General features: G+C 56.0%; 1 protein-coding gene across 5 annotated transcripts in view; it reads left to right on the forward strand.

Moving 5' to 3' along the window:
• The window catches only part of TSC1 (TSC complex subunit 1), a 43,879-nt gene extending 32,999 nt beyond the window's left edge, over positions 1 to 10,880 (forward strand). For 4 of the 5 annotated variants that reach the window (XM_032306763.1, XM_032306762.1, XM_032306764.1 and 1 more), the window contains exons 13-23: positions 385 to 454; positions 931 to 1,035; positions 1,319 to 1,877; positions 2,879 to 2,922; positions 3,514 to 3,680; positions 4,463 to 4,645; positions 5,496 to 5,606; positions 6,317 to 6,439; positions 9,256 to 9,443; positions 9,529 to 9,690; positions 10,015 to 10,880. In XM_032306763.1, the coding sequence (XP_032162654.1) occupies positions 385 to 454; positions 931 to 1,035; positions 1,319 to 1,877; positions 2,879 to 2,922; positions 3,514 to 3,680; positions 4,463 to 4,645; positions 5,496 to 5,606; positions 6,317 to 6,439; positions 9,256 to 9,443; positions 9,529 to 9,690; positions 10,015 to 10,540 (2,238 nt within the window). In that variant the 3' untranslated portion in view covers positions 10,541 to 10,880. The remainder of the gene's footprint in view (positions 1 to 384; positions 455 to 930; positions 1,036 to 1,318; positions 1,878 to 2,878; positions 2,923 to 3,513; positions 3,681 to 4,462; positions 4,646 to 5,495; positions 5,607 to 6,316; positions 6,440 to 9,255; positions 9,444 to 9,528; positions 9,691 to 10,014) is intronic. The other variant, XM_032306766.1, reaches the window with a different exon arrangement.
• Positions 10,881 to 14,597: the final 3,717 nt, after the last annotated feature.

Genomic DNA, 14,597 nt, shown 5'->3' on the forward strand with positions numbered 1-14,597 from the left:
CCCCGTGGAGCCTGGAGCCTGATGTGGGACTCGATCCCGCGACTCTGGGTTCGTGACCTGAGCCAAAGACAGTTGCTTAACCAACTGAGCCACCCAGGCACCTTGGATTTATTTTTTTTAAGTGAATCAGTAGACATTTTTAAAATGTTTGTTTTGATTTCTAGTGTAGTAACTGTACTAGAACCACATAAATAAAAGCTCATGGGACTCCTGGTTTTTAAGACTATGAAGGTACTTGAGACCAAACAGTGCTTAAACCACTGAGCCAAATGTTAAACTCTTTTATAATGTGTTAAAGTTTAGATTTTTAGGATATGTCTTTTACACAAGAGAACACATACACAGTTTTCTGCCTGATGACATAAGTGGTACCTATCTTTTCAGGAAGAAAAAACAGATTCAGCAAGGCCCTGTCTACATAGACAGCACCATCTCCCAAACGACAGAGGACTAGGTAAAGTCTCTGCGTAACCCTAGACCTTGCTTGTCTCTTCTTGGGTTATGTGTGCAAACAGGGAAATTGGGGAACACCACACACTGATGAAGGCCAGAGGTAGTGAGGCGTAATTAAGTCCAAAAACCAACCTAATAATAACATCAAAAAAAGCCCTTAAGTTCTTGCCGTGAAGTACCTGTTACGTGCATTTTGAGCCGGTCAGGTTGTGGTGTTTAGCTGATTTCTCGGGTGTTGAGAATGGAGAATTTTATTTTCTGTGGGGTTATGGTTTTCAGTACCTTTAATTAGACTCCCTGCAGTAGCCTTGTGTTCTGGGGCCGCTCCGGGGCGGGGCGGGGCGCGCTGGTTCTAGTCTCTTCGCCTCACACGGCAGGAAGAACGCTTACGGACGCCGTCCACGCGGGGCGAGCGCTTTCACAGATGGGGGGTTACCGTGTAGTTCTTTGACTTGAGCTGTTTTCGTTTCTCCTTAGAAGAGTTACCTGGCAGCAAAGGTTCTGTCGCTCTAAGTGACCTTCCAGGGTTTTTAGGAGACCTCGCCTCCGAAGAGGACAGCATCGAGAAAGCTAAAGAAGAAGGTAGTGTGTGGGGTTCTGGGCTCGTACGAGATTACTGCAGGATGGTAAAGCTCTCAGCGCGCCCTGAAACCGGGACCGAGTGTCCGCTCTCTCAGGCTTGCTTGGTTTTTCTTCTCTTGGGGGAAGAAGGTGGGAGGTGTATTCTGGGTCCTATGCCAAGGAAAGGGGTGGCCCTTTAAGTGTCGCACCACGTGGCCCTTGGCAGCACACAGCCCTGCGCGGCCCGGCCGTACCCAGGTGACGCGTTCACAGTGCTGGCTCTTGTCTCCCTCCCGCCCCTCAGCGGCCATCTCTAAAGAACTGTCCGAGATCACGACGGCCGAGACTGAGCCCCTGGTTCCTCGAGGAGGCTTTGACTCTCCCTTCTACCAGGACAATCTCCCGGGCTGTCCTCGCAAGAACCATTCGGCCACCTCTGGTGCTCAGGGCGCCAGTGTGAACCCTGAGCCTTTAAACTCCTCCCTGGACAAGCTTGGGCCTGACACACCAAAGCAAGCCTTTACTCCCATAGACCCGCCCTGCGGAGGCGCCGCCGAGAGCCCTGCCGGGCACAGGGAGCGCCAGACTTCGCTGGAGACCAGCATCCTCACTCCCAGCCCTTGTAAAATTCCGCCTCAGAGGGGAGTGGGGTTTGGAAGTGGGCAGCCTCCCCCTTACGATCATCTTTTTGAGGTGGCATTGCCAAAGACCGCCCATCATTTTGTCAGCAAGAAGACCAAGGAACTGTTAAAGAAAGCAAAAGGAAACGCAGAGGAAGACTATCCGCCCTCGCCCTCCCCCGCGGAAGTCCTGGACAGGCTGGTCCAGCAGGGAGCGGACGCGCACAGCAAGGAACTGAGCAAGTAAGGCCCCGTCGCGGCGTCCCTTCTGTCCCCGCGCCCGCGGCAGGAGGCTCGGCCCGAGCCCGAGGGGAGTGGGGCTCATCCTCTGTGCTCACGGCGGCGGCCGGCTGCCCTCTGTCCTTCCAGCCGCTGCCTTTGCCCGTGCGCGGCCGCCAGCCCCAGTGGGGCTGTCCTGCAAGGGCGCTTGGGCGAGCTCACCCGGGGGCTGCCCTGCGGGGCTGTGTGCTCTGAGAGCGTGAGGGGGGGTGCCTGGTATCCGGGTGACCTAGGAATCCCTGTCCCGGTGTGTCCTCCTGCAGCCGTAGGTAATGCAGTTCCTCTGATGGAAAGCAAGTCAGTGGTTCAGGGCGAGCCCTCCCGCACGCCCGCGCTCGCGCACAGGCTTGCCTCCGGGAGGCCTGAGCCGCTGTCCCCACCCTTCCTCTATGGCCCTTTCCAACCGTTATCGGGGTGGGGGGGCGCGAGGGAATCCCACCAGTTCCAGGGTTCGAGTCCTTGGCTCTTGCTAAACAAGGTCTTGGTTTTAATTTTTCTTCAACGTCATGATCTCAGGTGGAATTTGACAGAGATTTCTCTTGTTGAGTGAGATTTGGTGTAACGGGCTCAGGTATATGGCACCTCAGATACATGGCTCAGGTACACGGCACATTGAGTAGGAAGTAGCTGGCAGTATGTTGGGGCGCTCCGTCGCCTCGGAGAGCCGAGCAGAGATCGGCCATGGCACGAGCTCCAAGGGAGGACGTCTGCGCCCTGGGGAGCTGGTCATGCTTGGGGGGTGTGCCAGCCCCCGTCCGCTGCGGTTGTGCGTAGGGGGTGTGCTGGTCCCTGTCCGCTGTGCACCGCCACCTCTGACACCCTGGGCACCTGGGTATTGAAGCTTCGTTAGGCTGTTGCTGCATTTGACTGCAAGGAAGTGATCCAGCCTTGCGGCAATGAACAGCCCCGAGAAGGCTGTCCGGGCGAGCTCGGTAACTTTGTCCCCCCCGCACCTTCCTTCCTAGGTTGTCTTTACCCAGCAAGTCTGTCGACTGGACCCACTTTGGAGGTAAAGTTGTTACTTGCACTCCAGACCAGCCCACGTGGATCCTGCGTGCTTGTCGCCTTTTCTGTCCTTGGAGGAGGCGTGCCCTGTAGGAACAGGTCCCCCTTGGCTGCTGCTCCAGCCAGCATATCTCCTTGGCCCCTAATACCTCAGATGTTGTAAAGCTAGCATTTTCTACTTCTGGAAAATGGCACGTAGCAGGTGCTTGAGGCTGGAAGTGCAGAAAGCGCCGACCTCGTGCTTGGCTTTCGTAGGAAAGAGCCCAGTGAGGTCGGTGGCGGGAGCTGGGCCCGGGGGAGGACACAGCATGGGGGGCAGGAGGGCGCCTTGAAGAACCGTATGTGTGGTTTGGGTCTGCGGGGAGGAGTCAGGAAGCTCTCAGGATCTCTGTGCTCCTTCAGAGGGCGGCCGGTAGTCAGTCACCCTCCCCTCTCCTGATGCACGACCGTCGCTGAGACGCAGGCGGCCTTTGCCGAGGGAGCGGGGACTTGTTGCTGTGAGAAGCGCAGTTCGGAAGCTGGCTGACCTGGGCGGGGTGTGACGGAACTGTCTGTAAAAGGCCTCTCTGCCACCTTCCCTCTGCTTTAAAATCAGGCTCTCCTCCCTCAGATGAGATCCGCACCCTCCGTAACCAGCTGCTCTTGCTGCACAACCAGTTACTGTATGAGCGTTTCAAGAGGCAGCAGCACGCGCTCCGGAATAGGCGGCTCCTCCGCAAGGCGGTCAAGGCGGCGGCCCTGGAGGAGCACAACGCGGCCATGGTGAGCCCCTGGGGCCCGCGGGCAGGGCTCGCCTCGGGCTCGGGGGTTCGCGCCGGCTCCATCTTCTGGAAGGAGCGGCTCCCGGTTCAGGCCCCAGGTGTCTGGTCCCGGCTCCATGTGCCGCCGCGGCTCGGGGTGGTCGCTCAGTCTCTAAGGGTGACCTAATGGCCCTGGTGAGACAAGTGGCTTCCGTGTGTACTTGTGATCGCCTACGATGGTCACAGAGTCAGAGGCGCGATTTTGTTCCTCCAAATGCGAAACCAGCTCTCCTGAAGCTGTTTTGTGACAAAAATCTCACAGCACCGGGGGGAGCCAGTCAGATTGAGGGGCTCTGTCGTTCCTCCCCTCAGAGAAGTCACTCAGCCTCCGCAGCCTCTGTTACCCATTCCGCGAAACGGGGTGGAGGGGTGAACCGGCAGCCACTTTGCAGCCGTTCTGCCTGAGGAGGTCCCCAGACTCCGTGCTCACCGCCAGGGTGTTAGGGACCTGGCTGCTTGGTGTTTTATTAGAGGTCTTGGGCCAGCACTGGCGGTTAGGACTTCGGAAGGTGTTGGGAGTAACTGGCACCTGAGAGAGGTTCTTCCAGTGGCTCCCGATCCCTGTGCCGCTGGCAGGTTGGTGGCCCCGGCCTGCAAGTCTGGCTGGAGAGTCGCGAGCTGATGGCTGCGGTGCCTGCGGTTAAAGCTTCAGGGTGGCGTGTGGCCGTCAGCACTGGTGACGCGGGTGCTTTATTACCCCTGCCGGGAGGCAGCTAAAATGATCACGTCTTTGCTCTCTGCTAGAAAGACCAGTTGAAGTTGCAAGAGAAGGACATCCAGATCTGGAAGGTCAGCGTGCAGAAGGAGCAGGCCCGGTACAGCCAGCTGCAGGAGCAGCGAGACACGATGGTGGCCCAGCTGCACAGCCAGATCCGACAGCTGCAGCACGACCGCGAGGAGTTCTACAACCAGAGCCAGGAGCTGCAGGTACGGGCGGCAGCCCTGGGTCTGGGCAGCTGGAGGCACCTCGCTCAGCCCGATCGACAGGAAGGGCTTTTCTCTCTGATGCGGCAGCGCATAGATGGCATCTCGGGCCAAAGTTCCCCCACCAGCTGAGGTCGTACGCAGCTCCTGTGGCAGTTTGGTCACTTCCCTGGCATTCCAAGGCAAAAAGAAACCCTTGACCGTTGTGCTTTTAAGCAGATCTGAACAACTTAGTCCTTACGCCCCGACAACCCACAGCAGCTGTTTGAGGACTGTAGACCCAAGTTTACGTTGTTGTAGATTTTGTTTTTAAACGACCACCATGACTCACCAGTGCTGTGTGTGTCCCCGTTGGGCACCGCAGAGGCACAGACCTTGGAGTCACACTGGACACCGATGCCCTCTTTTGCCATTTCACGCTGGTATTCACACAGTGCTTTGTATCCCAGCAAACCCCAGATCCCTGCTTCGCAGACGTGCCTACATCCCCTGCCCTCGCTAGCGCGGCTGCTACTCCCTCTCCGCGGCCTCCAGCGTGCAGTTCACATGACGAGCGGCAGGTGTCGCTGTGTTTCCCTCAGACACTTCACACCTCCCCGCCCCAGCCGTGTGGGTTGGCTTGGTTTGGGGACTGCAGATCTAAGAGCTTCTTGTTCTTTTGCTAAACAAATCAGGAACTCAGAAATCAGCCATAACTTGATTTTTAAAACTAAGAAACTAAATCCTGGTGACCCAAGAATAGTGGAGCAGCTGTGAAGCTGGGCTCCCCCACTTGTCCACGGACTGACGGCCGGGTGGGGTGGGGCCCTGGCCGGAGGCAGTGGGTAACTTGCTGGCGCGTCTCTCCGGGCAGACGAAGCTGGAGGACTGCAGGAACATGATCGCGGAGCTGCGTCTGGAGCTGAAGAAGGCCAACAGCAAGGTGTGTCACACGGAGCTGCTGCTCAGTCAGGTGTCCCAGAAGGTAAGCCGCGGGGCAGGCTGGGTCTCCTCTCATACCTGTACCTGATGTTCTTCCTCCAGACGGGGTGAGGCCGTGGTCTGCGTGCCTCCAGCGTCGGCTCCCACCCCAGCCTCCCCTCCCCACCACCACCCCGCCCCGGGGGCAAGGGGCAATGTGTGGAGTATTTTGGTGCTACTGGGCAGGGACCTGGGTGCTGCGACCCGCCCCACAATGCACAGGACAGGTTCTGCAGTGGAGAAGCACCCGGCCTGCCCCTGGGCCCGTGTGTGCCCCTGGGAACCCTCTCTTAGATCCTCGTTTACATAAACGTGGGAAGTTTGCTTACAAAATGCTCCTGAGCTAGGGTCCCTCCTGTTTTGGGATTCACCACATTCTGTACAGTTTATGTACGAGCAAGTGCGTCTTCCTGGGCTTTAATCCTGGGCTCTCATCCCCGCGGGGAAGGTCACACACGCCTGTCCTCCGCAGGCATCCCGTGGGCGGCCACTTGATGTAGCGACTCTCCACTGCTTCCCCTTCGCTCAGCGCCGTTTTGAAGTTGCCGTGGGACGCCTTCCTCCCCACTAGCACTTGTGTTAGGGGATTTGAAACCGTGGGAGTTTATTGTCCTGTAGCACTGACACCCGGAGGTGCAAGCCGGCCCCTGTGTGCGCACACCGGCCAGTTGTGGGCCACGGGGGCGCTGATGTTGCCTGCCCTGTTTTGGTTAGCTCTCGAACAGCGAGTCGGTGCAGCAGCAGATGGAGTTCTTGAACCGGCAGCTGTTGGTCCTCGGGGAGGTCAACGAGTTGTATCTGGAACAACTGCAGAGCAAGCACTCGGATACCACAAAGGTATGCGGGGGCTCGGGGAGCCACGCCCGGGGCGCGGGGAGCCCATAGGACCCAGGCAGCGGGTCTGCGGCCACACAGCATGGTTGTGGCCCCGCGGACGAGCCCTCCTTGGCCGTCGTGCGAGCTTGTTTCCCCCGGTTGGCTGGCTTTTCAGTGACGTCAGGGTAAGTGAAAGTGCCGCATGGTAATTGGTAGAGAGTAGCTGATAAAGGGTTTGTCTTCCCTCACCAGTGCCCGCTTCGAGAGGGGGAGGGAGAGAGAGAGAGAAACAAAAAAAGGATAGGAAGCCAGTTCTGTTGAACATAACGCTTGGGACTGTGGGTATATACTGCTATACATATTTTTTCTTCCTTTTAATGTTGAATTTAATTTCAGCAGATGGCGGTTCAGTCCTGGCAACAAGGCCAGTATTGGCATGATCTTACACTAATTAGTGTCTCACCAATGGTGTTGAGGCAGAGGTTTTATGTCACTTTATAAATAGCCTCAGGTAATGTTAGTGAATGAGCTGGGAATGAGTTGGGATGGGATTTTAATAGTAAATGCTCGGATGCCTCCTGTCACTAACTTCTCCATCACACACAGGCTTACTTTTTAGGATTTCTTGGGTTTGTGCTTTGTAAAGCTTTTTGGCCAAATGTAGAAAGTAGTCTTAGCAGCAGAGAGATGTAATTTTCATAAGAGTTAGTTACTCCTTATTTCACAGCTCCTCTCAGCTCTCAGATTCAGACTCCCTTTAGAAGGATGTTAAATGTGGAACTTTCTAGAAACCAGCTAGCACTCATTTTCGAGGTATAATGGGCTTGGAAAAGAACAAGGGGAAAAGAGACCTAAGAGACAGGAGATCCTCTGAAAATGCTGACCGAAATGCATTTCTGACATCTGCCGAGAGAAGTCAGCTGGGCTGGCCTCTGTGCTGTTGCCTTAGGCTGGAGCACTTGGACTTCTGGGACCTCCCACAGCCACCTGATCTCTCTGGACCCTGTTTCACAGTCCCTACGTGGATGTGATGACCCTGACTTGTAGCAGCTGGGGTGTCCACTGTTGTAAGCAGGAACCAAGACGCCCCTAACCCAGCTTAACAAAAAGAAGCATTACTTCACTTGACAAGAAGTCTGAAAGCCGGTGGGTTCCGGGCTGGCCCAGTCAGTGTAGGGACAGTATCTAAGAGCCCGGTTCTGAGTGCCTGACTGGCTCGGTCTGTAGAGCATGCCCCTGTCTTTTTAGAATTAAAAAAAATTTTTTAAGGTTTTGTCTTTTTTTAGTTTTTTAATTTGTTTAAGTGATGTCTATACACCACGTGGGGCTTGAGCTCACAACCTTGAGATCAAGAGTATGGACAGATGGACAGGAGCATGTGACTCTTGATCTTGGGGTTGTGAGTTTGAGCCCCATGTGGGGCATAGAGATTACTTTAAAAAAAAAAAAGTGTCCCGTTTTTTCCACTCTCCTGCACCACTTGGCCTGTCTTAGCAACCTTGTCCTCTGGCTGCCTGTGCCGATGGTTGCAAGGTGTGAGCCACAGGAATGGCAGTCTTAGGAAGTCAGACACCACAATCTCCCCTGCAAGAGGAGAGGTCGCTTCCTGCGGGTCTGTCAGTGAGGAAACATTGCCAGGAACCCTCTACCAGACTTCCCACCCTTGCTGTTGGCCAGGATTGTGTTTTGTGTCCATCCCTAGCTCAGTCATTGCCTTGGACCTGTCAGAATTTGCCCTCGGACCTGGAGTCAGGTTTCCTCTTGTTCAGTCAAGTGGGGAGGCAGGGCGGTATCGGAGAATCAGCTTGGGCATGGCTGGTAGGTGTGGGGTAGGACAACCTGCGGTGGTTGTGAGGGTTCATGGAGGCGCATGGATGTTCCTAGTCCAGAGGTCGGCTTGATTCTCCATAAAGAACTCCTGTCACTGATGACAGAGGCTGGTTCACCTCACCTGTGCTGAAGTCTGGAGCCCTCGGGCACGGCTAGAACGGCCATGATCCGGTGCCCAGTCCTGAGTTTCAGTCTGTGGAGGTCCACTCCAGGAAAGCAGTCACTGGTCGTCTTCGAGGCAGGGACACCCCCATGGAAGTTCCATCTCCTTGCTCCTTGTTTTCTGTCCTTTTTTTTTTTATTTAAAGATTTTATTTAGTTAGTTGAGTTGCTCTGGTTTCAGCTGGCTTGGTCTTTCAGCAGGCAGCCATCTGCCTGGCGGGATCTCTAGACCTTCGGGGTGCCCGAGCCACATGTGCGGCGTGGCCTGAGCGAGCCTGTCCCACTGGGCTGTGCCCGCAGCCTTTCCCTCAGTTGGTGTGTGGGGAGAGGAGCCTGACGGAAGACACATCAGCCGCGACCCCACTATGTTGAAAGAAACGGTATCGGGGTAGCTTCCTCTGGTGTCTGTGAATGTCACATTGACATAGTTGATCTCCCGTTTGCGTGTTTTTTATATAAAGTCTATTTTTTAAATCTTTTTCTTACAGATACATAAACTGTAAGTTTACTAAAAACTTAGAGATATAAAATGTATTTTAACTCACTCTTCTCCTGGTGTTAGACTTAACAGCACTTCCGGTTTTTTGCCCTCCTACCACGTGATACGGTGATACCTTTTTGTGCACAATGCCTAGTCATGTTTCAGATGATTTCCTCAGGGGCGGATTTCAAGGAAGGACTACTAGATTAATACTTCTTGCCAGCTTTCTTTGCAGCAAGTTGTAGGACCTCAGATTTCCAGCAGCAGTGCCCCAAAGCGCCTTCTTAGTGTGCAGAGCCTTGCTTTTGCACAACGAAGGTAGCACGCTTGTTTCCTCGGGGACTAACTCCAGCCCCTCTTGTAGGAGGTGGAGATGATGAAAGCTGCTTGTCGGAAAGAACTAGAAAAAAACAGAAGCCACGTTCTCCAGCAGAATCAGAGGCTTGATACCTCCCAGAAACGGATTTTGGAACTGGAATCTCACCTGGCCAAGAAAGACCACCTTCTCTTGGAACAGAAGAAATATTTAGAAGATGTCAAAGTCCAGGCAAGGTAACTTCGGTGGGCACGGGTTTCCGCGATGATGGTTTCTTTTGTGAGCGGGGCTTCCTAGATCCTGGGGTGGTCTGTGTTTCAGAGGACAGCTGCAGGCGGCGGAGAGCAGGTATGAGGCTCAGAAAAGGATCACCCAAGTGTTTGAATTGGAGATCTTAGATTTATACGGCAGGTTGGAGAAGGACGGCCTCCTGAAGAAACTTGAAGAAGAAAAGGCAGAAGCAGCCGAAGCGGCAGAAGAAAGGTAGGAGCAAAGAGGCGGGAGCAGCAGCCTTGTCCCTGAGCCACCAGCGGCAGAACAGGGTGTGAGAAACCATCCCCGGTGGCCTCTCTGGTTCCCTGTCCTTGGCCCTGAATTGCAGGATGTGGTCACAGGAAGTGCCCACACGTGTGTCTCCATGTCCCGTCCCGCGTTGAGACTCGGTGTCTCTTGCCGAGGCCTCACGCTCAGGTTTTCCCGCTCGAAAGCGTAGAGTTCGGTGTCTGCATGAGCCCGCGTAGTCGCACGCCTCCCATCCCCCCAGGCGCTGCCAACACCGCCCCCTTCTCCTCCCTGGATTTCTTACAGGCTTGCCTGTTGCAAGGACGGCTGCCCGGATTCTGTAACAGGGCACAACGAAGAGGCATCTGGTTACAATGGCGAGACCAAGCCCCCTCGACCCGGGGCCGGCAGCGCAAGTAGAGGGGGTGGAGGTAGCAGTGGCAGCGGTGGCGGCAGCGAGCTCTCGACCCCGGAGAAACCCCCCAGCCAGAGGGCAGGCCTGTTCAGCAGTCGGTGGGAAACTGCCATGGGAGGGTCCGCCACCAGCATCCCCACGACTGTCGGCTCCCTCCCCAGCTCAAAAAGCTTCCTAGGCATGAAGGCACGAGAGTTATTTCGTAATAAGAGTGAGAGCCAGTGTGATGAAGACGGCGTGACCATCAGTAGCCTTTCCGAGACGCTAAAGACAGAACTGGGCAGAGACCCGGGTGCGGAAGCCAAGACCCCCCTGAACCTTGATGGCCCGCACCCTTCCCCCCCGAACCCGGACAGTGTTGGACAGCTGCACATCATGGACTACAACGAGGCTCATCATGAGCACAGCGAAGGATGACGGTCCGTCAGTGTTAACTTGCAGGGTGCTGGCTTAGAACAGGAGGTGTGAATGCACGTGCCCAGGCTTTCCTGTTTCCGGGGTCTGGGTGGCTAGCGCACGCGGTGGCAACGGGATGGAGGTCCTTTTGACAGTTGACTTGAACACAGAACGGTTTTTGGATCTGGCATTGAAATGCCTCTTAATGTCCCCCCTCAGCCCACTCCCCAGCCTGTCTTTCGTTTACCCAGCAGTGTGGACTAATCCGAGGGCCAGTTTGCCTTCCTCAGTAGCTTTATTTTCTTCCTTCCCCCGCAATGGTCGCGCCCTTTGAACCTGTGCAATATGAGGCCAGATTGAATCTTTGAGTCTAACACACACTCTCCTTTCCTGACACTCGGAGAACGGGTTGGCTCTCCGTTAGCCCAGGTAACTGTGGTGTTGCAGGTAAGTCTGGTTCTGTCCCTTTCCGCGGGGGGTCGCTTGCGAAGCTGGTTGACCTCATGTGAGACCTTGTCACTGCTTTTTGGTTCTGAAGCACAGCCCCTGAAGCAGCAGCTCTAGGGAAACAGTGGTTTATTCGCCCTCTGTTCTTTGGCAGTTCTGCTAAGCTTTCTAGAAAGTTCTATGTAAACCGTGTGTTGGTAAGAGGCGTCTGGAGCTGGCGCCGTGGAGACTGCCCTTCCCCTCTGGGAATGCTCTGTCCCTCCTTCCCCGCTACCTCTTACTTATTTGGTGTTTGCTGGAAAGCTGGGACCGTTCCGACCAGGCTGGTGTGGGGATGGTGAAACCCAGTCCCTGCAGGAGGCAGGGGGGGCTGAGCAGTTGCCCGAGAAGCCCTTGTGGACGAGAAGCTGTCCCTCGGGCAGGGCTGTGCTAACTGAGCCTCGGGGTTCAACTCCTTACCCCGGTCTGTCTGCCTGTCTCTGTTCGTGTTCCCGTGAGCCTCTCGTTTATGTCAGCTTCTCGGCGATGCTGCCGCAGAAAGGCTCTGAAGGTCCAAAGAGTTTCTTCAGCATTTAAATGACCATTGCTTCTCAGGCTGCTGGAGCCGCCTTGCTGTTGCTGGTTCTAGACCACTAAAAAGGTAACAGCTTTCTCACGCCAGCCGAACTTTCCAGGGCCAACCCCATGGCGAGCTTGATGATGCTTCCCTTTCGCACGTTGGTAGTGGCCAAGCCTTCCAGGGTAGAGTCCCGGTGAGCATTGACAAAGGCGGTCTGACATGCACCCCAGGCTGCCCGCACATGCTCAGGGGAGGGGACCCCAGCAGCCTCTGAACACAGGCTCCAGAGGTAGAAGCTAGAAGCTGAAGAGTTGTTGCTTAGTGTCCCAGCTGAGGCAGGGGGAGACTGGTAGGAAAGAGCCGATGAACTTGGTTTTTCTCCTTTATTCTTTTAGTTAAAAGCATACGAGGGTTCGGTCGTGGGGCGGTGGGGAAGGATGGACTGTAATGGTACGAAATCTTACTGCTTACAGACGCTTCAGCACGTGAGGGGAAAGGTCTCTTCTTTTTAGGGTTGTAGTGGATATTCTAGCACTCCTAACCAGAGGGGCCTAGGTCACGAGAGACGCTGTGTCGCCACAACTGCGCTAGCGCGAGACCTCATCAGGACAGGATCTCCTGGTGCACCCAGCGGCCTGCCTGCCCGGCCTGTGCCGCCAGCGGCCGCCACACGTCCTGTGTGGTCTAGCGGTAACCGCCCGTGGTGAATTCAGTTTTGTCCAAAGGAGAGCTTGAAATTGAGCATGTCCTATTTCCTAGTTCAGTTTTAGAAAAGCAAACACGAACAAATTCAGAAAGGAAAAAAATGTTAACTGGATTCCTACTGAAACCAGGTCAGAATGCTTACCCTCCCCCAACCCGAGGGACCTGTGCCGTGGAACAAAGACACCAGGCATTTAAATCAAAGCCTTTTCCCTGATTAACTGGCAAAGGCAGAGGCTGATGTAAAGAAAAAAAAAAAAAACATTTTTAAGAGCCGAGCAGATCGTACGACTATAGGGAGTGAGGTGGCAGTGTGGCGGCGTGGGCCGCGGCCTGCGCGGAAGGCTCTGAGGACAGGTGTCTCGGCCCAGGGCCCTTGGCACATCCCTCGGGCCCTGGTGGCTGCTCAGCTCAGTGACCGTGGCGTACCCAAGGGGGCTGCGCTCGGCTTCCTTTGAGTTCTAGGGGGCCTGGCTTTTTATTCGGCCGCGGCTGGGGGATTGAGGCCTCAGGGTGTTGAGGTACGCAGTCTAAACACTTAGGGTGTTATGCCACAAGGGACTCAAGTCCATAGTAAGGTTTAGCTTGGTTTTAAAAACAATAAACCTGCCAGGAGTCAACAGGTCACTTGACTGCGCCGCAGCGAGTCTCTGAGGACGGAAGGGTGACGGCGGAGGTATGCGAGGGAGGGAAGCCGGCTCTGGGAGCTGCCAGGGCGGATGGCGCAGAGCAGTTAGCATTGGGGCAGAGCCGGTCTCCAGACGGTCGCGCAGCAGCTGGTGTTGACCCAGGTCAGGCTCGGGCTGCCTCCGCCCTGCCACTCGGGGCGGACTTGCCTGCCCCAGAGCCACATGGCCGGTGTGTGGGACCTGCTCTGATCCTCAGCCGACACGAACCAAGGTCAGCTCGGGCCCTGGGGTTGGAGTCTGCTTCTTGGGCAGCATGAAATTTGTTTTCAAAAGTAGCACGACGGTATCCTGGGGGTGGGGGTTGGGTGGGGGGATGGCGGGCAGCGGGGCGGAGTGGCTGCGGGCTCTCCGTAGAGAAAGTACATTCCCGAGTCCACTGTGGGACGGAAGCACACGGACCTCTCTCAGACAGGACTTTGAGGGATTTTTAAAAAGCTTTTGACAGGGTTCTGCCACAAAATCTACAGAAATTGTTAGGATAGCATTGGGAGAAAGATCTGGTCACAAGAAAGAAAAATCCAAAGGCAGGAGACAGGTCATTTCTTGGGTAGGAGGTTTTAAAGGCTTCTGTGCAGCTGAGGCTGCTGTGGCCTTCCTAGCGTGGTCAGCAGAGTGTTCCAGCTGCTGGGGGCTCTTAGCAGGCTCCGTGGGGGCAGCTGCTGTGTGAACCAGAATGCGTATGCCGTGTGGGGCGGAAAGGGGCCAGCTCTTCTGAGCAGGGAACCTGGGAACCACTGACACGGATGGCGAGCCCACCGTGCCACCGTGGTCCAAGAGGCCGGCACATCATGGGGCCAGATCAGGATGTCAGGACAGGAAACTCCAGACCGTGGGCTGTCCCCGTTTCCAGTGGTTTCGTCACAAGAGGCCAAAGTCTCGTGGTGTAGATGGGGTTGATTGACATGGTGGCTGTGACGACGGGATCCCTGAGCTGGGCCCTGGGGTTCAGACTCCCAGTTCCGAATGAAAACGTGGGTGTTTCTGTGTAGAGAATATAGCATGTGCTGTGATTAGCCAGTGGGGTTTGTACCGAATACTAGAACGTGCCACTCGAAGCCAGAAGGAACGGAAGAAGGAGAGCGCGGAAGTGCCACGCGCAGGCGGCGGTGGGGGGAGGAAGCCACGCGGGTTGAGCAGGGCGTGGGCGGTGCAGAGGCTTGGTCTGGAGCCGCGGTCCGGGTGGAGGGCCACCCAGCCTGGGGATGTTCTCGGAGAGGCCAGCCCCTCTCAGAGTGGTCCTGGGACAAGCCTGATGCTGCCCACATCTGCAGGGACGAGAGGGTCTCGTGGAATGACCCCGCCAGCGCAGCTCCCTCTGCTCGTTTCCACTGTCCAGGTGCCTGCTAGAAACTGACCCACGTCTCCGGCCCCAGCACGTCTGTGTCTGTCTCTGCCCAGACTTCTGTAACGTGCGCCCCGCCACCCCCCACCCCCGGCGCCGTGGTGCCATCGGTCGTCCTCGATGACGCTTGTCTGGATAGGTGAAAGCGCGCGTGTAGGTCGGGGCCTGGCCTCGAGGCTGCTGCTGCGACCCTTGTCCCCATGTGGCTCATGTCCCCATCAGTGCCGCTCTGACGTTCGCGGGGAGAGCGGGTTCCCATCTTTGCCTCGCTGTCCTCCGGTCTGGATGCGCTCACCTGAGAAGGGGGGCCACAGCGACGAGGGAAGCCTGCTAGGGGTA

This window comes from Mustela erminea, chromosome 12, assembly GCF_009829155.1.
Source record: "Mustela erminea isolate mMusErm1 chromosome 12, mMusErm1.Pri, whole genome shotgun sequence".
Taxonomy (NCBI): domain Eukaryota; kingdom Metazoa; phylum Chordata; class Mammalia; order Carnivora; family Mustelidae; genus Mustela; species Mustela erminea.